The sequence below is a fragment of the Amblyomma mixtum genome, chromosome 3 (genome assembly GCF_055824585.1).
Source record: "Amblyomma mixtum isolate Tamu chromosome 3, ASM5582458v1, whole genome shotgun sequence".
NCBI classification, from domain to species: Eukaryota; Metazoa; Arthropoda; class Arachnida; order Ixodida; family Ixodidae; genus Amblyomma; species Amblyomma mixtum.
In genome coordinates, this window is record NC_143014.1 from 172,609,417 (window position 1) to 172,636,929 (window position 27,513).

General features: G+C 51.2%; 1 protein-coding gene across 11 annotated transcripts in view; it reads left to right on the forward strand.

The window, feature by feature from the left end:
- LOC149352726 (TOX high mobility group box family member 3-like) overlaps positions 1-27,513 on the forward strand; it is a 387,363-nt gene that overhangs the window by 269,602 nt on the left and 90,248 nt on the right. For 5 of the 11 annotated variants that reach the window (XM_089581937.1, XM_089581932.1, XM_089581936.1 and 2 more), the window contains one exon: positions 17,739-17,812. The exons of the other annotated variants lie outside the window; for them this stretch is intronic. In XM_089581937.1, coding sequence (XP_089438063.1) covers positions 17,777-17,812 — 36 coding nt within the window. In that variant the 5' untranslated portion in view covers positions 17,739-17,776. Of the gene's footprint in view, positions 1-17,738; positions 17,813-27,513 lie in introns of those variants that run through there. 11 annotated transcript variants of the gene reach the window in all.

The following is a 27,513-nucleotide window of genomic DNA, read 5'->3' on the forward strand; positions in this document are numbered from 1 at the left end:
GGATTTCGATGGTTACTATGAAAGCTCAGGATGCTTCATGCTTCACAAAGTCAGCGGTGATACTTGAGGACGTACTCGTCGGTCTGCTGATCGTTGCCGCATTGCATCTTGCTCGGTTCTCGGACAAAGCTTCGTGCGATCATTAGTTATTCTGGACAGTTTCAATCCGGTCAGCTCAAGTCCGTTAGAATGCTTGCGTCACGCCTTCGTTGCCCGGGCGTGACTGGAGAAGTCGCGTGGCCGGGCTCGGTTGCAGGGCAGATTCCCAGCTTTCGCCGGCTGTCGACAAAGCCTGTCAGAGTGCGGACATGTCACGCCAGTCTCCACTGAGCGCACTTCCCGGCCGCCGAGCTGGAGCCGTCTGGCGCGCTTTCCGCGTGGCCTCCCCGCCGTAGCGGAGGCCCCGCTCCAGGTGAATGGCGGGGCCTCAGCGTAGGCTCACCCCTGCGCGTTGCTGGAGCGCGTTCCACTCGTACTGACGGCACTGAAGGCCCTCCAGCTTCTGGGCTACGCGTGACGTAGATGGGGGACCCCGGCAAACAGATTCGCCTACCTCCGAGGAGTTCACCTCGGTCGCATCTTTCGGAACGGAAATAGAATGAGAAGGATGATAAAAACTTTGGCCATCACCTAATATTAAAATGTGTGTTTGAGCTTGTTGGTTCATACCTGAATCGTAAGAGGGCAGCGCAGAAACGACACGAAGCGCAGAATACGTTGGCCCCTTTTACCTGTCTGACTTTTAGCGAATTTTAGCTCTTTTCGGATTGCCTCCTGATGTAGGTTTATTCTTGTTTTTACTGTTTAGCCGCGTTATTTGTTGACCTTCTGGAATATTGTGCAAGCGTATATCCGCTTCTACAATTTGACTCTGCTTTTGCTTCATTGTTTTTAGTGTGTTTTCATGCTCGCTTGCTATGCCTTATATTATTTACTTGACACTGCCCTTTGGCCTCACTATTGTTAGCCGCGTAAGTGAAAAAAGAAAAACGCACTTCGTTTTGTTTTTTTGCCTTGGGGCTTCATTGGCTCCCTGTGTTCCGTGTCGTTCTTGAGCTGCCCTCTTTTTTTAATTCATCACGTAATATGATACGTGTTTCGGCGTCGGCTGTGTGCGCAGGGCTGATGTGGGGGAGATAGCCTATCGTTATGTTATGTGAAGTTTCATGACCTTCTCATCAATCAGTGGGTCATATGACCCTTAACGTGCTTCGTCAGCCGCATGAAATGACGTCATCAAATCACATAACAAGATCGCATGACCCGCTGTCATCGGTCACATGAAGCATTATGACCTTGTTATGCGGTGACGCCATCTCATTCGGGCGACGAACCCAGATCTAGGGGTGAAATGTGGCCCGGTCATAACAACTGGCTCTTTAAAATAAAGCGCAGAGGTTTGCGTGCTACGATTGCGTGGTTTGTCTGCCGCGCGAACAATCTTTGAGCTTACACCGGGAGTAACTGTGACGCATGTGTCTTGCAACAAGCGATCATCGCGGCGCCAGCGCACGGAGAAGCAACATTCGTGTTGTCCCTAGCTTGACACGGCTGAAGATGCGTGTGGAACGAGCTGACTGTGTCCAGTTTTTCGCCGGCTAACAACGAACCACTGATGAATTGAACACCCTCAGCGTTCTGCTCATCTTTGTGGCTAATTTCACCGCAGGGGTTCAAGTCTGCCCTACGTTACAGCCATGTTCCGAGGATGTACTTGCTTGCGCAACGGAAACGCTGCCTTCTCCATTACATTAACGGAAATGAAAGGGGCGCGAGGCATCTTCTATTATTAAAACGCTCAACAGGGCTGGGGATTCGCTTGCGTGTGCACACTTTTACGAAAGAGGCAGTCCAACGCAGTGCTCTTGCACAATAACGCTTTATGCATCGTACTGCGAAAAAGAGAAGGCTGTCTTGGTTTGCGGGGTATAAGTTTATCTTGGGGCCGGTTTTCTCCCAGCAGTTACCACATCGCTCTCGTAATGACACGTCCCTGCTGTTGTACCAAGGGGAGGTAGCGATGTTCTTGCCTAAGGATTTGAGCTGGCCGTCTCCTCTGCCATTGTTCTGTCATATTGTCTTCTCTTTAGAGCATTGCGAGCACCATAACTAGGAACTTGTGGGCTCACTTGCGTAAGCCTAACTGAATTGGTTTCTTGCAATCGATTCGTGCCATGATTCCCCTCTGTTACTTTAGTCCTGCTGACGAGGATCGATAACTGGCTGCGCTGTAAAGATTGTGCTCATTTCAGACAGCTGTCGCCTGTGATCGCAGCCTTGGCAGGGTTTTTGCTGTTTGTGTCGAAGTGGCTGTGCGAACTTCCACACATGTAGTCAAGCGCCTTATGATGCTCCGTTCGGCTGGTTGGCTTGCCGGTCGCATATGTTGGGCAAGGTGGTTCAGTTGGCGCAGGTTCAAGGAGATGGGGAAATTTTGACGTGAAAGGGCCCTTCGTATACGGTCATACATGCTGTTCGGCAAATGGTGGAACTTATTTTTTCTAATGAACATTTAACCTTTAGCGCAACCCCCTTTTCTATCGTGGCTGTGTATATTCATTGTCCTTCTCATGCCGCGTAGTGCTGGCCTACAGCCTCCTGCAGTACAGCCGTTGTGCGCAGTCTGCACTGAAAACCGCAGCCTGGACCAGAAGCTTATACCGCTCGTTCCCACTCGGCCGCGAATAGATACTCAGCTAGCCCCAGCTTAGCTCAGGCGCTTCAGGTTTCGATGGCAGATGCCGCGGCTAGCAGCGTCTTTTCCTTCCATTCTTTTTTTAATAATAAATAGCCACTAACGACCGCCATATGCCGGCCCAGTTTCAGTCAGCCCAATATTTCTGCCAGCTGTGTCGCGTAGTTGTGGTGGTATTCAGTTTCGTAGCGTGGCACGGAACGGGAGTTATTTGCAGCCGCAGAGAGAAACGGTTGACGCGAAAAGCACGCGCACAGCTTAGCGGCAGATTACCTCTGCCGTTAACAACTCCGTGGATGTTTATTGTGGGCAGTGTGCGACGTGTGACCGTTCAGCCGACGCGTGGCTTCGTTAGTGCTCGGGCCAGATTTTCCTCGGCTCGGACACCGGCGGGAAATGTGAAGAAGCCGGGGCGAGCGTGGCGTTCCCGCCTCGCACAACGGCGGGCTCGCTCCGACCTCATCATTCGCGGCGGCGATCGGCGAGAGCTGCTCCGCTTGCAGCGGCAGGGACGGCCGCCGAAACAGGTTCCTGGTGGCGTTCGTCATTAGGGCATGCATTGTTATCCGCGCCGCTCTGCGCCGAGAGGGAGCGCCTTTCTTCGGCCCCTGTTATTTGGATTCATTCCATTGGCCCCTTGTGTTTGACCCGGATGGAGCGCCCGGATGCGCGCCATGTTTGCTCTCCGGGCCTACGCACGTCCGAAAGCTGTTTGTGGCTTCCTCCTCTTTTGGCGGCCAGCGCGAGTTTTCTTTCTTTTTGCCTGCCTTCTCGTTGAGCGGGCGCTCCGTCATGGCGAGGTATTAAAAGCTGGATCTGCATTCTGTTTTCAGCGCCGACATTGGCCGTGTCGAGTGTGACTGGCGCCCAGCTTCCAGACGCGGTGGCGCCGCTTTTCGCTTGACGCGTTCCACGTGCCCGTCAACAATCTGCCGCCGGTGCTGGGCCGGCCGGAGTTCGTTAACCCCTGCCGATGAAGCGCTTTTTCTGTCTGTCCGTTCGCGCTTTTGGTCGCACCGCGGGCGTTTTGGCCGCAGGTTCGCTGCATGGACAACTCCATCCAGCAAAAGTCGACTCTTTGGCTCTTCGTAGCTGGGTTGATGTTTTGTTTGGCTGCAAAAAAACGCGTCTGTTACTGAGAAAGTTAGCTTCAGAAATGCAATTTTTGTGTCTCCGCCACTCAGTAAATACTAGTGACGTCAGTATCGAATTGGACTCCGTGATAAACCGATTTGAAGTGAATGGCGGTGTGGCCTAGCCTCATAGATCCGGAACAAAAAAAAAAAGGATAAAATATACGTCACCGAATTTAGTTTGTGAAAACGGCGTGTGGCGGCGGTACCTGTGTTTCATTTTTGTTTTTACAGCGACAGCTGTTAAGCACCCGTTCCTGGATTTAGGGTCGCAGTAGGATGCCGTTGTCTGGCGTCGTCGGCTTAACCGGTGGGTGCGTTGCCATGGGAACCACTCGTAGGGTGGTTGCAAGGTATCGTATCGTAGGGTGGTTGCAAGGTCGTAGGGTATCCGCTCACGTGACACCATGCAAGGTGTCACGTGAGCGGATAAATGCGTAACCGGTGGGTGGTTACCGTGGAGGGAGGAGGGTATCGGGAGCAGCGGAGGAATCTCCAACCGGAGGATGGTTAAGCCCGGAAAGAGAAGGGAATGGCGAGAGCGTAAGAAGGCGCAGCCGATCGGCGGATGCCACGGAAACCACCCTGAGATTAGTTACCTTGGAAGGACGAGGGGGGGTAGCATGGAAGGAGGCTTTATGGAGAGAGCGTAGGAAGGCACAACCAGACGATGGTTAAAACGGTAACGGTCCGGAATGTGGTTACTGTGGAAGTAGGAGGGTGTGGAAAATGCGGAAAAAATCCTCAACGTGGGAGGAGGAGGGTATGGCGAGAGTGTGAAAAAGCGCAATATTGGTACGTGGTTGCTATGGGAACCAATCGGAGGATAGTTACCCTAGAAGGAGAATGAGGAGGGTTGTCTTGAAAGAAGGGCACGGCAAGAGGAGGAGGGGGATATAGAGGGAGTGTAGGAAGGAGTACCACTGTAACCATCCGGAACGTGGTTACCGTGGAATGAGGAGGAAGGGTGTGGCGAGTGCGGAGGAATGTAGCACGGTCAGTCTGCGCCAGCTGCTAGGAAACGCGCCGTCCGAGGAGAGGATCATCGGCAGCGCTGCGCTTCTAGAGCAGCGGACTGCGGAGCAGACCTAGACCAAAAAACAACTGCATGGAAAAGAAAGAGTGCCCTTGAACAATAGAGATGTGAGGTCGCTCTCATATCCTGTACCGCAACATATCGTAAGATCCTAATGATTGTGACACATCTACATTTCGGTTTGTTGAATAGCGTCAAAATGAAGTGAAATATATATTTTTTGTCCCTAGAAGTGAAGCCTTCCACTTACCATACCGCGCGGGCAGCCGGCAGTTTGTGTGCGGTATTGCTACGCGCTTATGCATATAGCACGACGTTATGCATAACCAGTCGATGAACGCTCCCACCCCAGTCAGACACCACCTTTCATTTGTAAGCATGAACGATGACAGTTTTTTCTTGGAGTCGATGGCTAAATGTGAAACCTTCTGATTCCGGCCTGGCAGTAAAATGGGCATAGGCAAGTCCGTAGCTGTGTTTGTTTTTCTGCTTTGTTTGTGAGGTTCTGTTAAGTGCTGTAATTCGTTACTTTAGTGTAAAATAGAAAAAAAAAGCAAACATCGGAGGCCAGTTTCTTTTGGAAGGTTTTGACGACTGCAGTATCTTCGGTTATTTCGCCAGACGACTCCTTGCTTTTCGAACTATGTGCCGAGGCCGTCAGTCCACGTAGGCGTATTTCCGTGGGATAGCGCGAGAGGGAAATAACCCCAGCTGACTATAGTCCCGGTAATCGATCACTTTTTACGATCATATTCTTGGTTTTCCGCGGTCGAATACTACAAAGGAGAAAGCATGCTACGCCCCTTGCAACTCACGAGGAGCACCGCTGGTTACCGCTTCTAAGAAACGATCTGTCGGGTGAAAACCCAATCGAGAGGGAAGTCAACCAGCCCTGATATCTGAGTCGCGCTGGCAGTTACTGGCACACGTGGAAGATGAGGTCTGCCTGTCGCGTGCGGCATAGGGTTGAACGCTTCCTTTAGCCTGTTTTGCTTCCTAGTTTGTTAGCTTAAACCACGCAAACTTTAACAGTATAATTTCTTTTTTATCGCATTGATGGCTGTACGCTTCGCGTCATCGCTCTCCAAGACTGGCGATACGTGGGGTTCATAACGTGACCGAAAACTACTGGCTTTTGTACTGTACGTGAGCTAAACCACCGGTCGTCTAAATGGAAATGAGGCGAGCCGGAATTAAGGAGCTTCGTTTGGACAAAAACAAGTTAATAATAATACGGGATGGGTCTACTTCACTTTTCTTAATTTGCTCCCATGGTACTCCTAGTGCTGAACGACTCATTACGAAAACCCAGCGTGCACAAAACGTTTGTATTTTTGTTAGGGTCTAGAAACAACGCCAACAAGTGATCTAGCTCACTTGAGCAGCAAGAGAGCTGCGCGTGGTTCTGTACAAAAGAGGAAACATATGGTTCATGGTGAAGGCTTTCTAGCCTGCATCATAGAACGAATCGAACTTACTTTTTTTTTTTGTTTTTCATCAGAAAAACGAGTTGCGTTTAAAAGTGCTCTTTAAGAGCCCCATCTCCCTTCTTTTCCTCACCGTGCTGTCCGATAGTTTCGCATCAGAGTAGCCCAAAAGGTGACGGCATTCCATATATTACACCATATGTTCCCGACCCGCCATAGTGTCACTGCTTAGCCATTTCATGTATTGAAACCCGCGCTAAGAAGTGGCCAGTTCAGGAATGCCGATGGCGTAATCGCCTGTACAGCAAATGAACTAAAAGGGGTGTCCGAGAGTCGCTGTGCTTTTAAAGATGCATCGCCATTAACTTACCTGAGGAAGCTGCCCTTATGGCTCGGCTGCAGGGATCTGAAATTCCTGAAAAAGGAAAATATTCACAGTGCTTTGTTGGACGCCACAGGAACCAGTGCCGTAACTCTGCAGCTCGCTGTACTTACCAGCGTCCTGGCAGGTCGATATCAATTTGACTATCCGCTGGTCTATCATTATCCTAGTCGTAGCTAAAATTTGTTTCAAATAGAATTGTCGTTCCCTTCCATCGTGACAGCCGAGTGTTTGGAGTGGGCTCGCTGTGCGTCCTTACTATGCCATGGCCACAGCTGGCGCCGAGCGTATTCGAATTTGGCCGGAAATGATTGGCCGGCTCGAGTGGTTCCTGTAGGAAGGAATGCCAAACGCTGTTGACGAACGCGGAGCGCCTGCTGCAGTGGGCGGGGCGCGCAATGTTTTCGTAGGAACGTAGCGGTGCGTAAAAGATTGGTTTGCTTAACCGATATCCGCGGGTTGCAGCTTGCACGTCACTGCACTGGCAAATATCCGTCAGCGTGCGGACGTTTCTAGCGGCAAAATTCCCCTCTGGCGTCCTTGGCTCACCGCCTGGTGTCGCCACGTTATCGTACGCGCGCGCGCGCGCGCCTCGGAAAGCAAACATAAAGCGCAGGCATTGTGTTCCCTCAGCTGCCGATGTTTTAAGCCGTTTCTGTGTTTCGAAGAAACACTGGTTGCAGCTGCTCGCAGGAAACCTGGGTTTTTATGCGGCGCAGCAGCTATACGGTCTGTGAAGGCTGCAATGGCCGACAGGAACCCGGATGTTTCTGAATTGCCGTTAGACGCGCATCGGAGCACATGGCGTGATATTGAATCCGCGTTGCGTCGCATAATCTGACAGCTCGTCCCTAAGCTGAACCTGTGAACGCCCAGAAAGAGAGCTAGGGTGGCAGTCGCGAGCTTCTCGGTTCTCTGTTGTGTGCATCTGGGGCTGGGCATGGGTAATGTGTGCAGACTGCCCGCGGTAACATCTGGCGCACTAGTCGGTGGCTGTCAGTTCTCCCTCTTTCCTTTTTATATCCTTGTTTACTTTTTTTTTTCCGCGCTGAAAGTGATTAGCAAACGCGGCCACTCGATTCGACATCGTACTCGTGGCGGCCTCCAAAAGGCTGTTGCGCGGAGGCACTCACAGGCCGAAGGCGAACGAGCTAGTGAAGCGTGGCGCCAGTCGCCTGCACAGCAAAGCGTTCGTCCCGTTCGGCTCCGGATTTCCTGTCCCGTGTTTATTCAAGCTCACCTGCCACGTAGTAAATGGCTTAATAAAGCAGCGACATTCTGTCGCTTAGTTATGCTTCACTTCCTCATAGAAGATATTGCGCAGTAGAACGTCGTACCTGGGCGTACCAGCGCGCTTCGCGAGAGCGCTGGTATCTCCATCCAGCATCAATAACTGCAAAAAAAAAAAAAAAATGTGTGTGTGAGGGGGGGGGGGGGGGGGCAATAAGCAGTGCCCATTGTGGCCACGAAGCAGTACGAAAGCGACATCTTTTGGTGGGACAATACCGGGAGGCATTGGAATTTTTTTTTTTTTGATAGCTTTCGAAACACTTTTAAGGCGGAAGCCTTTAATGCCTCATCGTTGTAAGCAGGAGTTGTCGACAGAAATGTCACGCTTTTCAATTGGTCGAAATGGCCGTGACGTCACAGTGCGCGAATTTCAAACGGGGCCAATTGAAGTTCGGCTAGTAACCATGCAACCAATTAAAGGGATGGTATAGTGATGTTCCAAGTAAGTGGGACTGAGTTTAGTTAATTAGTCAATTACCAATTAGCCTAACTTTTCTAGTCAGACCAGAAAAATAAATAAAACCGAGTAGGAAATTGGTCAAGTTGGGGAATCGAACCAGGGTACCCGGAGTGCGAGACGAGCACGCTAACCACTCCGCCATGCCAGCTCGAAGGTTTTGAATGAACAAAGGCGCGTCTAGTGAATACGGTGTTTTCGTTCACTCTCATCATCCTCCCATCCCTTACGGCGAGGTTCAGGTGTCCACCGAGATATGCGAGACAGATACATTTCCTTTCCTCAAAAAAATCAATTTACCGACGAGCAAGGCGTAGAGCCGAACGGGCGATAGCGTTCTCTGGACTCCCTGGCAGCGTTGCAAGACGCTGTCGCGTTCCACTCTTAGAGGCGAAGCTTAACATCCTAACCACACGTCAGTGAAGCAAACAGCAACACCAGGCTTTCGCCTCACCGCACTTTAGGTCAACAAAGTGCCCCCCTGAATTTTTGTGTGTGTGACAAAGTAGACACTAACGTAGTTTACTGTAATTTTGAATCTTTCACTAGCGATGCTTTACGCATGTCAAGCGGCGTTCAGCGTTTAGCTGCTCAACAGCCTCGAAACTACAGTTAAAAAAACCTTGGGCGAGTGCGGGCGGGAGACAGGGATATTAGAGCGTCTGAATGCATTTCGGTATGTGTTTAAATGTAGCCTTTTTTTTTCTTTATTTCGTTATAGATTTGAGCACTTGCATTGCATGCTTTATAGGCATCGAGCCCGAGTTTGTACTTTGGGCCGCTGTCGTTGCTCCGTGCACGCAGGTTGTCCTCTGCACTGATCTTTTGCTCTTTGTTGCTGACGATATTTGAAATTGGACGCTGCTCGTAGCTCCGGCGTGCGTTGCATCGGATGCAGTTAGGGCGTTTTTGTGCGTTTTTTTTTTCGTTTTAATTTTGTTTTCGATGCAAACATACCAGCTGGGCGCGCGTGGTTGTCTGTCGATAAGTGCTGAGTCACAGTTATGCCGTGTTGCGTGCCTTCCGGAGAGGGCCGTTGGCGAACACGACCCCCGCAGAGGGAGAAGACAGGTGTTCAGGGGCCGCCATTTTGGTTGGCAACTGTCGTGGCTTGGCAGCTGCTCTTAAGTCGTCCTCGTTTTCTCTATGCCTGTTGTGTCGGGGATGTAAATCACTTGAAGCGCATGGCTCTTGTTCGTAATTGGAGCGAACCGTATGCGAGGGAATATGCCTGCGGTTTCCTGTTCTTCTGCGTGATGGGCTGCTGCGATGCTAAAAAGAAGCTTTTGCTTTCCTCTTGTGTCCTCTCTCTGTCTCCTTTTTCTTTTGAGCGCTTGTTTGCTGGCGTCCCAGTTACGTTTCTGCCCGCGTCCAGCCGAATGGCGTTATCGCATGCCACGTTGATACGAGGTTTCAAGTGCAAGGTCGTCAAGGCTGCTATCACCAGCGGCTTGATAAAACATCCGGTGCTGTCGTGGCTGAAACTCGAGGCCTACGCTGTTCGCGCTTGCTGGCCGAGAAAGTATTCTTGTGGATTTCAAGCATTCCCCTTCGGCGTAAAGGGTAGCAGAAAGGATTGCTGCATCAGTGCTGTCGTTCGCTTTTTGACGCGTCCGGGAAAACTTACACGTCTTGTTAGTAATGTGAACGAAAATATCGCGCTGTAGCTCTTTTCGCGTAGCGATCCTTGCTGTTTGTCTGTTCGTCGGCGAAAGTGATTGCCTTCGCTGACTTCTGTTAGTGCGAGCAGTTTTTTTTCTTTTTTTCTGTACCGTTAAAGCCAGTACGGTCGTCACCGGGACGTTTAGCTTTCGTCTTCAGATGCAAGGACGAAAGGAAAAACAATTAGTCGGAAAATGGAGCCACGTTATTGTAAGGCCCTTACGAAAAGCGCATATATGATTCATCGATATTCATCGACACATTCCTGCTGCCTTGTAGGCACTTGTAGTCCTCTTACTACGTGCGTACCCATGCCACGGAGACCCATGCCCATTATTTAGTTTTAATGGCTGTGGCTCGTCACGTAAAGAGGTGTAAATGCTCGAGCACCGCATTCAGTGTAAGGACGTGGATTTCAAGAAAAAAAAAACGAAAAAAAAATCAGCGAAGGGACGTGGGGAGAAAAATTCAGTTGCCTGCTGCACATGTCTGTGGTTATAGTATATTCACTGAATGCGTCCCTTTGTGCCAGTTTTGAATCAACGTCTGTTTAATGGCGCAGTGCAAGAATAAATTAGGCCCTGTCGTCGTCATCAAAATTGTATTCTCAAGTGCTTCCAGCAAAAATTTCAAGGCATGGTAAATAAGTGCCCCTCCCTACAAGCAGAAAAAAAATTCCTTAATTGAAAAAGGCATTGGGGCCTCCCCAGTGGTTGTGTCGAAGCAGACCTTGCTATCGATGAACTGGGGGCGTAGCTGCGCTTAAATTTCAGTGTTTCGAGTTGTCCTTGGGCATTTAATTTTAGTGGTTTAAATTCGTGTTCGCATCAGGCGTCGTGCGGATCCCACTCGCTGTTTTATCGCTTCGAGGTCTGGACTGCCCTTCGACCCTCTCATCATATTGGCGCGATAAGCGATCCGATTGTGTAGCCTTTTCTTTTTAAATTTATATCGTCGTCCCATCTAGTTCAGCGAAAGTGACGGTATACTCGAGTGAGCGATCGACGGGCGTAACGCAACACTGGACGACTGAGTGGCCATCGCGTGCATGCACTTGCTAAGAGGCATTTCAACGATGTGCTCAATCCGTGCGTATTGAAAACAGGCAGTTACGTCGAGTTAGACATCCCCCGTGTAAGAACAAAAGTTTTAACTTGGCGCGTTCTTTTTGATTGTCGTCTTTGCTTAGTTTTCTTGAATGTCCAGCGTTCGGTTCTGCACGTTTTCATTTCACAGTGCGTAAACATTTAGGCGCGACAACCGCAGTTCATTATGTATATATACCGCATCTTCAAAAGCTGAGGAAACAGCCGGCAGTTCGGAGTCTTGAAGCTGAGATAGCGGCCGGAACCAAGAACTCGCGTTTCTTCGGTGCAGCTTGTTAAGAGCGTGTACACAGTGAACCGAGGGTGCCGGCGTAACCCCAGCCGCGTCGCCAGTAGTGGCCCGCCTTCGAGCGTAACTGAGAGAAATACTTCGTCGTTTGTTCCGGCAGGCACACGGCGAAACGCATTCCGGAGTGGACGACTCCAGCGCCGCCGCTTCGTTCGCCAGTGGCGGCGTCTGGCGCCGCAGTGCGTTACCCGGCTACGCGCTGCACTGCCTCTTTTAGTACAGTATAACAGCGGGAACGCTTGCAGAGTATTTAGATAAACTAGTTGCCAGGCAATCGTCTTTTATGGTGGCGTTCTTCGCTGGATTCGCTTCCTGTTCAGGAGAGTCGCCTGTCTCGTCTGTGCCCCTCACTGCTGATGCAAGGCATCCACCGAGCAGCGCGTTGCTATTTTTCCTACTGCAGTCGCTGATGGCGCGACATGGATGGTAAACAACCGCGGTGTCAAGGAAAAACAGGTTCAACGTTAGTGTAACGAAAATGGTTTCTTCCCTGTAATATGCATCTGCACTCCACTGATCTCTTTGGTTTCGCTCAGTGTCTTGGCTTTGGCTGAGTATTATTATGTAAACATTGGGCGTCTGTAAACCATTCTCGTTTTTGCGCAGGGTCCCAATTTTTCTTGTTGGCAGTGGTCCCGTCAGTGTGCGTAGACTTTGGGCAAACTAAAACCGATTTAATTGAGCAAGTATTAAACAAATACGTATCAGACAGTCGCGATTGGTTACATAAAAGAATTGCAAAAAGTGAGCTGAGCCGAACGTTGGTCTCAGGATGATCCTTTCCACCAGTCGCGCGCGGGGAAGACGCCCGTCCCCTTTGGAGCAGCGGAAGCAGAAGCCTGGTCTGTTCCGTTCCACGGGCGTCGCAGCAATCTCAACATTTCGAGCCTAACTGCCGGGTCAACAGCCTGTCGTCCGCAGTGTCACCACGGCGTCGGGGATAGTTCAGGGTAGCCGACTGGGACCGTCGAGCGTTGGGGCCACGTCGGGATATCGGCCTCGCCTTGTCCCTCTCGAAGCGCTGTTAACGGTCCCGACGGCCAGTCCGGGGCAGCAGATTTACGCTCAGACTTTGCGAGCTCCTCAGCCTTGAAATCGCGGTCACTGGAAGACGCACAGCGCTCAGGCCCCGGTTCTCTCTCTCTCTCTCACACACACACACCTTGTAAAAAGCGTTCATGTTTTTATTTAGTTGGTGTGGGGAGTAGACATCTCATCGCGTGATGCGATTAATGGCTGAGGGCTTCCCTCGGGTGCCTCCGCTCTTAAATTATGTTAGGACTTGCGGCCTAGAGTAGTGCGGATTGCAGACACGCAGAGGAACCCCTCGTGCGCAGTGCAATAGGTATTGGACTCTCGCTGTATTCTAACGCGATGCTAATTTTCTGACCTTCGTGTCGTTTGATGACGTGTTCGCCTGTACGATTTATTTTTTATTCGCAAGCGTGATCCGACAAGGACCAGTCCCGCGGGAGGTAGCTTAACTTAGCTGCAAGATTCGAGCGCATGCGCCATCCAAACTGCAGAATTTGCAAGAAACGCCCATATAGCGAGCGCCTCTAGCCAACAGTTGCTTGGACGCCGAGGAGTGCGGCAGCGGAGGACCTGTTCGTTTCGCCGGTGACCGGAGAAGCAACTCTGTTGCACGGACTGGCCGACTGCCGAGCGTCGATGTATGCAGGACACGGAGGGCGCGAGCCGGAGGCGACCGGGGAGTAGCGGCGATATGAGTGCGCCCCTCGTCGTGTGTGTTGCCGCCGCCCCGACGTTCGTGGTCGGGGGAAGGGCAGCGTCAGCTGGCGGTGAGACGTGTCGCTTCAGCGCGGCACGCGCTCCCCTGCCTGCACTGGCGACACCTTTATGGGCTGTCTCGCGCCTCGGATGCCCATTTAGCAGATGTCGTTGCGTCCCGAAGGAGGATTCGAGCGGTTGCGCGCTGTTCGCTCTCCCCCTCGCGCCGGTGGGGGTCCCGAGGCGCTTCTCCGAGCCGCCGTGCATGTCCCCGGGATTGCGCCCGAATGCGAGCCGGCGGCTGGCAGGGAAGGCCGCGGAGCAGTAGCTTTGCCCTACCGACCCCTTGGCCATGCGGCAGTACGGACGACCTCGTCCCTTCTCGGTTGAATTGTGTCGCGCGCGCTTGTTGGGACGGCTGACTTAGTTTTTATGGCAACTGCTATTGGCTTACTTGGCCTGATTTTCTCCAAGGCAGAAAAACACACCACAAAAATGGTGGTCAAGTGTTCGAAACCGGATTCACCGTTTCTTTTTTGCTTACGTTTCCAGCTGCCTGGAGGGAGATGGCGAGTCTGGATACATATTGGTGTTCGTTCTGCAGCGCGCATTGTAATACGTTTGGAGGGGGGAGGGGGGGGGGGGGGGGGAGCGCTACGAACGATATGTATACGATTTACATATCCTTGTGGGAAAAGGCGAGGAAATACAAATGATGCCGTTCAGATTTCATGTTTCAGGCTATAATACTTTAGGTTCGACGTCTCAATGGATGCGATGCATGGGCCCCCGCGGTTGCGTTTTGATTGTTTGTTTTGCATTGTCTCAGCAGACAGAGAGTTAAAGCAGATAGCGAGAGCGCTTGCTCATGCAGTCGGGCTCCGCTGCTTAAGCCCTACTTGACTTTGTCAAATGCTTTTCACTTAGCGCAATAGATTTATTATTAATATTATTGTTATTTATTTAAAGACGGAGTCAGTCAACGCGAGTGCAGTGGAAGGCTTGCTGACTTGCCATAGTGTCACACTGTCACCTGCCGGTGCGCTTGGCTATTACACGTGATGGTCATGCGCACAGTGATAGCCTTGCGCCTGACAGGAATTGTAATGAGCAATATTCGCGAGAATTCTGGTGCGGAGGCTATCATTGCTGGCACTGTGATCACTGGTCAGCGACTTAATCTTTTTTTTTTCTTTAATATGCATTTTCAACAAAAAGAAAAGGTTTACAAATATCAGATTTTGCTGCGACTGCGTTGATAACGCAGAAATATTTTCACATAGTTTTCATATCTGCATTGCTACTGCCAGAAGGCAGAAAACGAATGCGGCTGTAGCAGCGCGAAACATGTTTGTCTTTAAGCAGTGTAAACGTCACCATTGCGAACCGTCCGTGAGGTGTTACGAATTCCTGCGCCGTTTTCTGACCCAAGCTTGACAAATTCACAGTACAACGCGTTTGTATATCGACTTGCGCGGAAACCCTGATCTAGAACTGTCGTTGCTTTGTTGAAATATTATTTGCCCCGCATAGACCAGCTGGCGCCCGAGTTTTAACACCTGAGTTTCCGTTGAAACATCGCGCCCTCGCCGCGCGAACTTTGGTATAAGACAAATACATTAAGACAATCTTCTCGTAAATATCGTGCCGCATTTGACAACAGCTAAGTAATGCGTGGCCTGGCGGTATGAACACGCGCTTAGTGACGAAAGTTTCCCGCGTAGCGTCATCGCCTTCATTCGCCACTCTCCTTTGCCATTCGAAGTTGCAATGTGTCACTATAGGGCGACGTCCTTCCATTGTTCTCCGAAATATCATCACGCATTCTAGTCGCTTACTAACCTGTTTAAAAAAAAATCGCCAGTGTGCTTGAGTGAATAAAAAAAAAAAAATGTTTGCGTTCGTGAAGGGCCCTGCAAGTGGGACATGTAGTCTAGGAGAACTTGTTGGGCGAGTTGGTAGCTGTTCATTGTAAATAATTAAAGGCGCCAAAAAAAAAAAAAAAACACGAGAGAAGACAACGGGACAGAGCGCCTAGAAGGGCTCGCTGCACTAGAAACAGCTTATGAGAACGTTCTCTCCCGTTGTCTTCTCTAGTGGGTGTTTGTCTTTTTAGCGCCTCTAATTATTTACAATAAGTTTGCTGGCCACAAGCCTATTGATGACGCAGCTCTGCAGTGCGCGTCTGCCACCGGTAGAAGACTTCTCGTCGCTTGGACACGCATCGATTCTTTCTCGGTTTTTGCTTCCATCGTCTTACTCGAAGTCTATGGCTGGCTCGTGCGACATTCATGAAACGCTGATTGGCGGAAAATGTATTGGCGGAAAAGTAAACCGCTGTAGTATGATACAATCCAAAAAAAAAGAAAATACAGCAGTTGGTAACACTGGCCACGATCCGCACCGTCCTGTATTACTACGCTGACCAATTACAACAGCGTACGAAGTCAGTTTTTTTTAGTGTTTGACTCTTATCAAACAAGCCGAAGGCTTCAAAATTCTTGAGCTTATGATTTCTTCTCGTTGTTAGCTTATTGTTTCGGTAATAAGAAAAGCTTTAACAACGGTCCTTTTTTTTCTGTCACGGAGGAATTCTGTTCAGTGGTCATGGACGAGGCCGGAGCTTCAGTGCAGACTCTAGTTGTATCCTACTATAGCTGTGAAGTAAGGCTCGCGATATTTTTTGCCCGCGATTAATTTTGACATTCTTTGTTTTACCGAGGTCATGTTTCATTTTAGCTTCAACCCACCGCTTAATTACATGCTCCGTTGTTGCGCGAACGCTGAAGATTCAAACATGTCACACGTGCACCCGTCATAACTACTGTAGATTTCGACTGTAAATCCAGTGCACAGTGCACACAAAAGATAGTTCGTATTAGTCGCTGCTGTAGCGCGGCACATTTGTCTTCCGCCGAGCACGAGGCCTTCCTCCGTGTATTTTCTTTTCTTTCCTGGCCCTTGCTTTCGTTTGTTGTACCCCCGGAGCATTGCTGCATAAGCGCCGTAAAACCTTCGTGCATCCATTCTTCGAATTTCGATAGATCATCGGGTTTAACAGAAAACCGAAAACAGTAACTCCATGCAGGTAAAAAAAAGAACTCGGTAGCGCCCCGAGCTTTTTGCTGCGCGCCTGGCTGTGACAAAAAGCGCTCGCACGGCGCGCCAACATGTAATGGAAAAAGGCGGGCGGAGGTGAAAAGTGGGCGCGCATGAAGGAGGCATATATAAAGCACACGATGATGTGGCTGCGCTGAGGAGGGGGCAGAAAAATAAAGCGCGTAGAAAGCGCGGACTAGAAACTCAATTTGGGATTTGCAAGTGTGACGTCGTCGTCGTCAGGCGCGTGTTATCGGAAGGCGCCCTCCTCCTGTCGCTGGCCCCTGCCTTTATCTGCGCCTGCGTATATGTGTCCCGGGAGTGATTTACGAGAATCCTTCTGCCGTACGACTGGCTACATGTCTGCCTTTGCCGACATTTTTTTTTTTGTTTCCTCTTTCGCCGGCATTATTCTCCTTTTCATTCCGAAAAGCTCTCTGCTTGGCGCTCCGCGTAGGTAGGAGGGGGGGGGGGGGGGGGGGTTTCTCTCTCCATCTCTTCGCTTACTATGAGGGATCTTTGTTTAGTAGTGTCCTGCTTTGTTCGCCGTAAATGGGTTTATAAGGAAAATTAATGGTGAGTGTACGACAGCCGTTGTTCCCCCTAGCCTCGGCGCGTTGCATACTCGTAATCGCACCCCCCTCCCGTTCCTAGGCTTCCTAGCCGGCGCGCACCGTTGCCTGTGGCCCGACAAGCGGTCGAGGCTGATACGTGTGGCGAGCCCAATTTGTATCCATTGCGGCGGCCCCGGCTGACGAAGGCGGCGGCGTCAGTGAGGCACGCGTCAAAACCTGCGCCCGTAGGCCGCCGCGCAATAGCCGGAAGGCGTGGCTCTCGCGGTTTGCGACGCTCGTTCGCCGGGCTTGTTATCGATCTCGTCGCGCACAGAGGGACGCGGAAGATGCGAGATGGGCCGCTTCCTTTCACTGCTCCGCGAGAGCGGTGGAACGCCGGCGCGCTGTGTTGGCTTCGGCATACCGCCTCGGCGGTGCGCGCCTGCGATTGCTAAGTGGCGCCACCTGACGTGTGCCTCACGCGCAGCTTTTACGTCGGCCCAATTATTGTCACTCTCAAAAGGGGGAACGACGCCACCGGTTGCAGTGCGAGTTTTTCCCTTTTATTTTTTTTCTTCGGCGACGTTGTAGAACGCGCGCAGCCGCTGACGCTGCACCGTAAGGTGACTTAATATGAGGGCATTTGCCGTGACTGCGCTGAACTTGGCCGCGTATTCCCCTGCATGGCGCACCCTTCTCGCGTTTGCTGCCGAGGTTCGTGGTTCGGCGAGAACGCCGGCGAAGTGATCGCCGCCTGGCCGCGCGTCCCGTTGCGGACCGAGGCTGCTTTTGCTGGAGAGCGTGTTGAGCGGAGTCGCTTTGTTCAGGTTGTGTGTGTTTGCGTGTGGCTAATCGGCTGTTTGCTTGGTCCTTGTAGCGTGGCCGCCCGGACCCGGCGAGCTCCCGGCAGCGACTATGCTTGTCGTCGGAGAGGCCGGCCAAACACTCTGGGTACGCATGCATCGACGCCGCCATCCGTCCTCGCGAGCGACCCCTGACGCCCGCCCGCCCCGTGGTTTTCGGGCCCCATTCCTCGGAGAGCCGCCCTGCTGGGTCGCCCCGGGATTTCGTTACCACCGGGCCTTTCGAAAGGATACGCTGTGCCTTCCAATGTCGCGACCGCGTTGCTGCTGCTGGCGGAGGAAGAAAATGACGCAAAAACTGTCTTTTGAGTGATGTGCCGCTACCGCCGAAGCAGAGCAGTGTATCCCGCATTCTCTTACTACGCGGTAGCAGTTTCCCTTCATTTGGGTGGGAAGTAGAGTATATTTTTTCTCGACAGGTGGGTAAGTTATCTCTCCAGAAAACATCTGAGAATTCGATAACAGGCGTGCAATGCTATTTTTAACTGTTAGCTGATTTATTTATTTATTTATGAATGGGAAAACATTGTCTCATTAGCACTAAAGCCGGCGTCCGTCGCCGTCCATGGCACGAAATTTCTCAGTGACGTCACCGTGGTCTCGCATGACGCCAGCAGTAGACCATAAGATATAATGATGTATACAGCAATGAAATTCCTTCTGAAGGCGCGGGGAATTGAAGCAAAGACCTTCGGATTGTGAGGCGAGGACGCAGCACTTAGGCCACAAAAACATGTTACTTCTTGGCTAATAAAGGTGAACCTGGTGTATGTGTTTCTTTACGACTGTACGCATTTAATGAGTAGGTGCGCCATTAGAAAAGAAGGAATCTTAAGTGAGCCTCGCAGCAGAGCTCGTGATGAGACAATGCCTTCGCATTCAAAGCACGTAAGCAGTCTTAAGTACTGTCCGTGATTTTTATGTATTTATTTGTTTAATTATTTATTTATTTGTTTTGCCAGAGCCAGAATTACCTCTTATCGTTTGGTTTCGGCAGGATAGTTACGCGAGGCTTGCCGCCTTCTCTCTTTCCTGAGGACGCGTTGATTATTTAGTGGCGACAAAGTTTACACCACGTTGTGGTATGCACAGATGGTTTTGGAACCACGCTTATGAACGTGAGCAGCTCTTCAACTTTTCCGCGTAAGGGCGTTAAAGCCGTATACTCGCTAAAGTCACTGGAACTCTCATACCCGCGGCTAGGTTACAAGTAACTTCAGTTTCAATAGCGAGCAGCGCAGCGGCGTTTGTATGCAAGGTCAGGCAAGCAACATCTCACGCACTATGCGCTGAGAAGCGTCGAGAGTTGCTCAGGCGCAAGGTCGTTCGGTCATAGCGGCGTACAATTCCCGAGACTGTTATTGCACCATTTTCTATCCTGTCTGCATATGCGGCCAGGGTGGGAGCGCTTTATTCGTTGTGTGCAGTCTTGAAAGAAATGAGCGAGGGCCTTCGTGGGGCACTCTCTCATCGCTTTCTAGGATGGCGCGTTTCTGGTTTTTACCCTGACTTTCTTGTTTGTTTGTTTCTCTTTTTTTTTGCAAAAGAAATTGTGGCTGCGATTTCCGAATGGTGTATGTTCTTTCCCTGGCTGTCGTGTGGAGCGCAGAAAATCCTCTTTGATAAGCGGCGCCGTCTTGGTTCGCCGCCAAACACTACACGACTCGTTTTTCCTGCTTAGTGTTTTTTTTTTTTTTTTTTTTGCCGCGTCTTCCGTGTTGACTTCAGTTAACGCTGTTTTAAACGTAGCCTATTCCTGGTTGCGATACTTGTTAACTTTTGTATGTCCGACCATGTCGACGGATGTTTTTTCGTTAGCCTTGTGGGTGTCGTCCGTGAGCGCCTGCCTACCCCGCAGCCTGCGTGACCTTTTCTTGCCGGCTGTTTAACCGGTGGGTACGATCAGCCGCGTGTCTGGCAGAGGCCTCTGCGGTGCCTTTGGTTTCGCCTGCGACGGGGTAAACAGCCGGCTTCGCCGTTGTAGCCAGTGCGCGCCACTGTACTTTTATTCGAGTCTGCCCGTTGAAGCACTGTGCGGCGCTCTTCGGGTGGCGTTACTTCTTCCGTGGTGGCCTCTAAGCCTGCTCCGGAGTCGTTCAGAAGTGCACATTCATTACGCTCACGAAGTGCTCATTTCGCTCTTTGAAGTAAATCGCGGTCATCTAGATCCAAATGGTGTGCAGGCCCTGCAAGCTCTCAGTGTCGCGCAGTGTCGCGGAGTCACTGTCGCCCAGCTTTGAACGTGCAGAGCGGGAAACCTCGGCAGTCCTGAAGGTGCACACTTACAAGCCTCGGTTCTGCGGTCGTGCTTGGACATATTTTCTTTTTACTTTTTTTCCTGGCTGTTTTGAGAAGACAAAACCTTAACTCGAAGCCTCGCGTCACAGACGAGGGGCTGTGCACAGTCTGGTTGAAGAAGGTAATGTGGCTGCTCCCTGAGGCGTAACCTCTTTTTTTTTATTGTTGACACCGCAGCAGGATCGGATGTCTCGACACCGGACCAGCACGTTAGGTGATTTTGAGACCGTGAGGAGTGGTTCTCTGGTGACGATAATATTATTCGAGGCTTCTTTTAAACCTCCAAAACAGTGGCGGCGGCAGCGTTTTATCTCCAAAAATTGTCGCTTTCTTCCATCACCTGAGCTTGGCTGTTCTCTAGAGCCGCATACAGGAGCAAGTCTGCGTCATCGGATGGGGAATGACGTATCGTTGTATGGCGACGTACCAATAAATTCTACGAGTGCATCGAGCACTTCGCTGCAGCTTACCGGGGCCGTCCAGTGTTCACTAACACAGGCGGGTTTCGTCGCAAACTTGCGCGTAATCGAGCACTGCGTTACTTGCCCGTCCACAGTGGACGGATGCTGGCGTTGGCCACCTGTGTGACGTACTGTGTCGCAGTTTTCTGGCCCTCTGATGCCCTGAATGCACACAAACTGCGAGAGGGCATGCAGTGCCGCGGCTGTCGCGCTTCCCTAAATCCCGAGTTCTGCTTTCGTAGCTGCGCATCTGTTTGCCGCGGAGCCGATGTCGCTCGCGAGGGGGCGTGCGCGCAGGCGCCATCGGACGCGTGGGTGCGAAAGAAGGGGGGCATATTCCGGCGTGAGTCAGCAGCTCGCTGGGCCGGCGGCAGTTGACCCTGTTGCGGTAATGTTCGCTGTCGCCGACTGCTGGCCTCCGACCTTGCCTGGCGGCGCGCCGTCCGACAATGGCGCCTCTCGCGGCTCTTTTCTTCCGCGGAGGTGGCGGCTGTGGGCGGCTTTGAGTTTTGTTTAGTCCTGATTGCGGTGGCCTCTGGCGCGCTTCGTGCACCCTCCGCCTTCGCTGATTTTCTTCGCCGAGCTCTGCCGTAAGCTGCGCTCTTGATTCGTTCCTCTCCTTTTGTCAAGTCTAATAGCGCCGAGACTCGGAATCCATTCGGCCGCGACGACGACCTTCCAGCGTGAATTCTCTTTGTGCGCGCGCTGGCTGCGTGCGAGGGGCGAGCGTTTCTTCTTGACTCTTTCCTTGGCTCCGGTCGTTTGGCTAGTCTCTCTCTCCCTTTTCTCTCGGGTCTGCCGCCAGGGATATGTCGATCCTTTTCAAGGCTCGAGAAAGAAATACAGAACGCCCAGGGCGCACTTGCACCATGAAATGACGTTGGCACTTTAAGGAACTGGCTGAATGGCTCGCCGCTGGGCCTGCCACGTTCGCAAAGGGGACAGCGAGGGGAGACGGGGGAGGGATACAGTCCAGGGGGGCTGGGACGATGCTCGTCGCTGGGCCGCCTGCAGATCTCCGTGTTGCATCAGGTTCCCACCTGGCTGGAGAAAGGGTGCGGAGAAAGTTAGACGTTGCAAGAGAAAACGTGCTTGCTCGGCGATGCCCGTGACGTGCCTTGTCAAAGCGCACTTATGGCTTGGTGTCTTCGTCCCCCGTTTCACCCAGACCGATAGAAGTTCTGTTAAGCGCAGCATTTCTGGTAGAACTTGTCCGTCCCGATTCATCCGTGCCGAACATTCCCTGCAGCTGCGAATGGTCATGCTGTGTAAACGCATGCAGAGCCGGCGAATTCCTTTCATCCTGTGAGGCAAGCTCGGCACGTAGAAGACAGTACTTGAATGCACCCTCCTGAGCGCTCATTATTCAAACCTTTTGCTTGTGCTTAGATTCATTTAGCTTTCGCGCAAGGAAAATAATGACCGCAGTCGCGGTAAAGTTTGTGAACTATGGACTTGGCAGAGTGCTCTCGTGCGGACACATGCTAGTTAATGGACCTCGGATGTAAAAGAGATGAATACAGTAAACTTGTTTCTCCTTCATGCCATATATCATGCGGCATTTAATTGCGACTCCTTCCCTAAGTGCCAACCGGTACAGTATGCCAGTTTATAAAAAAATCAAGCGAGGGCGGTAAAACGCATACGGCAGCGGAAAATGCGAAGGTATTGACTGATGGAGGCTAAGTCCAGTATGTAATGTTAAGTCCATTATGTAGTCGAGCCACTTATAACGGCCGCAGTTATAACGAACGCTCGTTTATTACGAGCAAGGGTGGAGTTACCGTCAAGGAGGAAGAGGGAAGGCGAGGACATTAACGGCTAGATGAAACCAGTTTGCTACCCTGCACTGCTGAGAAAGGGATGAAGGGATATAGAGGTGAAGGAGAAAGGGGAAAGATAAAAAAGGCAGAAGGCGAGAAGGCTTCGGCAAAGTCATAGCCTGTTTAAGAACCGCCAGAGGGCCTGGCAGGCCCTCACCGCCGATGATCGCCGCTGCCAGTGTCCAAGAATCTGGAACTCCGTTAGCGGTCGTGAATCGACGTGTTCCAGCGCACAGCGTAGAGAATGTCTTTCAGAACTGTACGCTGGGCATTCACAAATAATATAGATATGGCCTCATCGCGGCCACATATGTCAAAATATCTATTAGGGCTATGAACTGCGTTTCAGATAAAGCAAACAACCGTGGCAGTGCCACTGGGTTATAACGAAATAGGCGCAGTGAACTCTCCCCTCACTCTCAAAAAATGTCCCTTTTTTGTCAGCGAAGAGACCGATGAGTGTCTCTCAGCTCCCATGATCCCTCCAAAATGAAGTGCTGACCGCCAAAGATCTACAAGAAAGATGGCATTGAAATTGCAGTCAACCGCCGGCCGAGCGCTCCCCGACAGGCTTGTTTTTGAAAAGTCAAGAGGCGCGTGCGTGTGTGCCGGTTGGGTAAAGCGTCTAAACTGAAAGTAGAAGCATGGAAAACTTGGCACAGGGGCAGCATCAAAAGCGAAACTACTGCGCACTGCCAGTGATTAACCAAAGACAGTGATTTGAGACGTTTGAATATCAATCGAGGAAGGCACTCCTGGCCCACCCGGTCACGTGCCTTGCGTCGCCTGTGCAATTCAAGCTCCGCTTTCCGCGCTGCCGACGCATGCAGGCCGCGCACAGACGGAAGGCGCATATGCGAAACTGTAGTTTCGTTTCTAAATCACTACAAATTTGTTGTGGAACAAAGACGAGGATGCCGACCTACTGTAACCAATTGTCGTGAACGCTTCAATCGGTCTCGTGCGCAGCAAATGCCTCGTCCAGCGGCACACGTGACCGCGGTTGAGAGAGCTTAGAAAGCGGCTTGATAGAGTCCTTCTTGATGAAACAAAGGTCGCTCAATGGCAGTTTTAAAGAAATAACCTGCACTTTTGTCCGAGTGTGGTTCGTGGCTGCACTAGGGCAAGTGCACTTACTACGAACTTCGGACACAACGAATGTAAGAGGGGGTTGTGGCTCAGCAGAACCTTGGTCGTCTTCCAACGTCCAGCAAAGGTCCAGGCAAACGTTCGAGCTGCGAGCGAGCTTCACGCCTCTGGATCATCGTCTTTCACACACAGTTCCCCACAGTGAGCGCTGCTACACTACAATTACCTCCCGGCGAAAAAGGAGGCATCCTGCCGACTTAGGGCGCACACACGGATCGTGGTACGGCTTGAGGTTGTCGACGTGCACTGTTTCACGGCCGCGACGGCGCGCACGTTGGGGCGGCGAAAGCGGTTCAATAATGTAGTTCACTGGAGAGGTATGGCAGACGACACGGTACGGGCCTTGGTACTTTGAAATCAGTTTCGTGGAGAGACCGGGACTGGTTGAAGGAACCCAAAGCCACACGAGCGAGTCTGGGGTATAGGACGGAAGCGGACTGGTAGGGGCGCGAAGGGGTGCGAAGGGGCACGAACGCAATCCGCGTGACTGTAAGGTTCGTTATAAGTGTGCTCGACTGTATAGCCTCCATGAGCCAAAATGTTGCTCATTTTGCGTCTCCACGTGTGCTGTTCAGTTTGTGTCTGATATCTCTAGCGTAACACGTTGTATATTTCTCTCTCGAGCCTAGAGAAGCGACTGGGCAACGGGTCAGGGTACGTGCGCGGTTTCACCTACAAGGCTATTTAGCGATATTGTCGAACACGCCGTGGTATATGCCCTGCCTATTCCGTCTTCTTTTTTTTTTTTTTTATTGGATGACGTCACGTCCACGTGAAAACTCAAGCGAATGACTGCAGTTTCGGCCGCGTTTTTACCGCTGCAGTAAAAGGGAGCGTGCTACCTGTGCTTACCTGACGTGCAAATTTTCGCTAAAGCCGATCTTGTTGTGCGTGCTGATCTTCCGGTTAAACGATACGCGTTTGCCTTGCGGTGTCGTACGTACTGCTTTCACCTCCCGCTTTCTGTAAGCGCTTTGGGCGACCAGCTTTCGTGTTCACCTCGGCTCTCTCTCTCTCATTCCTGCCGAGGCCGGGGCGCAGCGTTCCGTTGGCTTCACGCCTGGCAAATGCGCACAGGATACGACTTTTCTCCTCCTGCGGCCCAGATACGCAACAAGAGGCTGCATTCTCTTTTCACTGACCTCGCCCTCTGCGTTCTGTCCGCGGCCAACTCTTGAGAACAAATCTCCCGGTGTTCACCTGATTTGGCTGATCGTCTCCTAGTCTTCCTTACTGCGCCAGGGCATGTTTTATTTTCCGTTTACCGGCAGCAGGCTGCGGCCCTCGCCGCTCGTGCTCGCGTGCCGGCGTTCCTGCCGGCGGCTGCGCGCTCGCAGCCTTCCTTCTCCCTCCACCCCGCCGACGCGCATGCGTACGCGCCAGTGCCTTGTGCATTTGCCTTTTCCAAGTCATGCTCGATCGCTCTGCCGTACTTGTTTTACTTCTGTCGAGTGGCTGTGAACTGTCAAGTGCGTTTCTTTTTTTTTTTGCTTGGACGTCCTGGTTCGCGCGTGCAGCTGCCAGCTTGATTGTTTTCATGCGACGTCAGTGGCAGATGTGGCCGCCGGGCCGTTTGCGATAGACGCGAGAGCGCAGCTGGGCTGGCTAGCTCGCTTGTGTGAACCTTTCTGCGTTCGAACAAAGCGAATGCTGCATAATGGCTACGGCGTGAAAGAATAAAAATGCTACAGCATTCGCGCAGTGTGCTTAAATTAACAGTGCTGCGCGTTTATATTTATGTATTTATTTACTTCTGCGGGGGCATCCAGGGCACTGTCTGTCAAATGAACAGCATATTATTTAGTACTTCTGTTGAAAGCTTCCCGCGCCCTTGGTTATTAAGACAGGCGCGGACAAAATTGTGTTGTGCTATAGTTTGCTCTAGCGTGGGCGTCTTTTCGACAATTCAGTCAGATATCTAGACTGCTCGCGTTTACAAATTCGTTTGGGTGTGCTCAAGTTCTCGGCACAAGCTCTCAGCATGTGGGGAATGGCCACTATAATTGCTAACGCACCAAAAACGAAACTCGATTGTCGCCATCACTGGCCGGTTTCGCCAGTCGAATTTCTCTCGCGGATCCCACAGGCTATGCACCATTCCCTTCAAGACGGCAGCAACCAGTCCTTCTCGGTGTCGACGTCACGAGCGTGAATCGAGTGGCGAGAAAAGCTTTCTCAACCGTAAATGGAGTTTTTGCTGCTGGGCAACCGTTAATATACCCAGAAAAAAAGCCAGGGAATCAGTTTTTGCTGAGAGCACTGAATGGCTGGGGTTGCCCTCAGCGTCTCATGAACCCAACGTATCAATTACCATTACCGGCTAGGTCGAAGGGTCCTCAGTTCCGTGCGTACTAAGCTAGGGACTTCAGCCCTTCGAATGTTGTCCAATGCGCTGGACGCGTCTTCGAGCATTGCCCGCATATGGAGGTCCTCCGGACATCTCTCTCCCCTTCCCGGATAGGCGTTCTTCTCGGGGTAATGGAAACTCGTTGCCGCACGGTTGTGGCGGACCTTATGTCTGGATGCCTCGCATCTAGGCCCTTATCATTTCTTCCCCTCGCGGCTTCGTTCTGCGGAGAAGAAAAAGCTTCGCTGCGTTGCCTTGTCGGAATGGCGCCTCTTGAGGGAGAATGCGCCTGCCCTCCTCTGCTCCTTTTCTATGCCGGGCCAAATCTAAAGGTCCTTAAGTTGTTTTTAACAAGGGTCAGGTCTATTTTGGGCTATTGACGTTAAAAGAAGAGATAGTTCAGCTATAGTTGGTGCGCTATTTTCTCGGAGGACGCATGACACGAAACGCGGCAGATGCAGGCAGGAAGCAACGGGGCGCGTGCAGCTAAACTTTATTTTCACTGGCACGGAATATGTACTAGTTTTGACGAGCCCCAATGTAACAAAAGTCTGAAATTATCACCCTTATAGAAGAGATAGACATGAACATAGACATGATAGAAGAGATAGACATGAACGTCCATGTGGGTCAATTGCTGAGACCGCAGGAATGTAAAAGATATCGAACCTCATGATATGTTGAAGTGACAGATGGCTGACAGCTAGCAGACGAACGCTCTTGGCCTCAATGCTTATGATATGAAAGGTCATCGAAGCTTCAAATATCGTGCACCGCAAAGGCAGCTGCGTTAGCGAACAATTTATCGCATCATCGCATAGAAACTTCTCGTATATTATACCAGAGGCTTTCATAAGTTTGTGGTCTCCAAAATTGTCCTCTTTTAGTTGACGGGAATTCCTCAAATTTAAAGCTGCATCACTGGTGCCGATTTTACCACCCCCCTTAATTTTTGGGCCACTCAGCTATTATTTCGAATAAAGTTACGTTCGTTCATTCGGTCATTCTCACAAGTGCATTTTTTTTCTCATACTAGGACAGCAACAACGAGCGAAACAGCAGTGAAAATGTTTCTTTCTCATGAGCGGTTGTATCTTTTATTGTAACCAAATTAGTACTTTTAATCTACGTAATATTAGCAGCTCTATAATTTATTGTAGCCAAATTAGTGCTTTTAATCTACGTGACATTAGCAGTTGTGGAACGTGGTAAAGTTTTGCTCGGCCTGTAAGACACCATTATTAGAGGACCTTCGTACGATTGCTCTCTAAGTTACCTTTGCTCCGTTGGATTTCGCGGTGTGCAGTTCTTGGGAAACGTGTATCACGTGGCCGTTGGCCAGGAGCTTCGTGGACAGGATGTGTCACGCACAAACTTGCGTCTCTTGTCCTGCGAGGCTCGTGGCAAGTTCACGGCGGCCTGTTGCATGGGTGGGAGCTACGTATCCTCGCCTGTGTATGGGAAGTGCAGGCTGTCCCCTACTTTTCTATTTTTCGTTTTTTTTTTTTTTCCATCTTTAGGGCCGAGGAGGTGATGCGCGCGAGTTGCATTCGTCGTCACGCTAGGCATATTAATTGTTGCTGCTACCGACGGTGGTGTGGGCAGAGCTAGTCGTTGCAGTGGTATCTAGTGGCTGGGTTGCGGTCCCCTCATTCAGTTCAGTCTGAATGTGGATGCAACGTGGAGTGAAACGCGTGATGGCACACCAGCT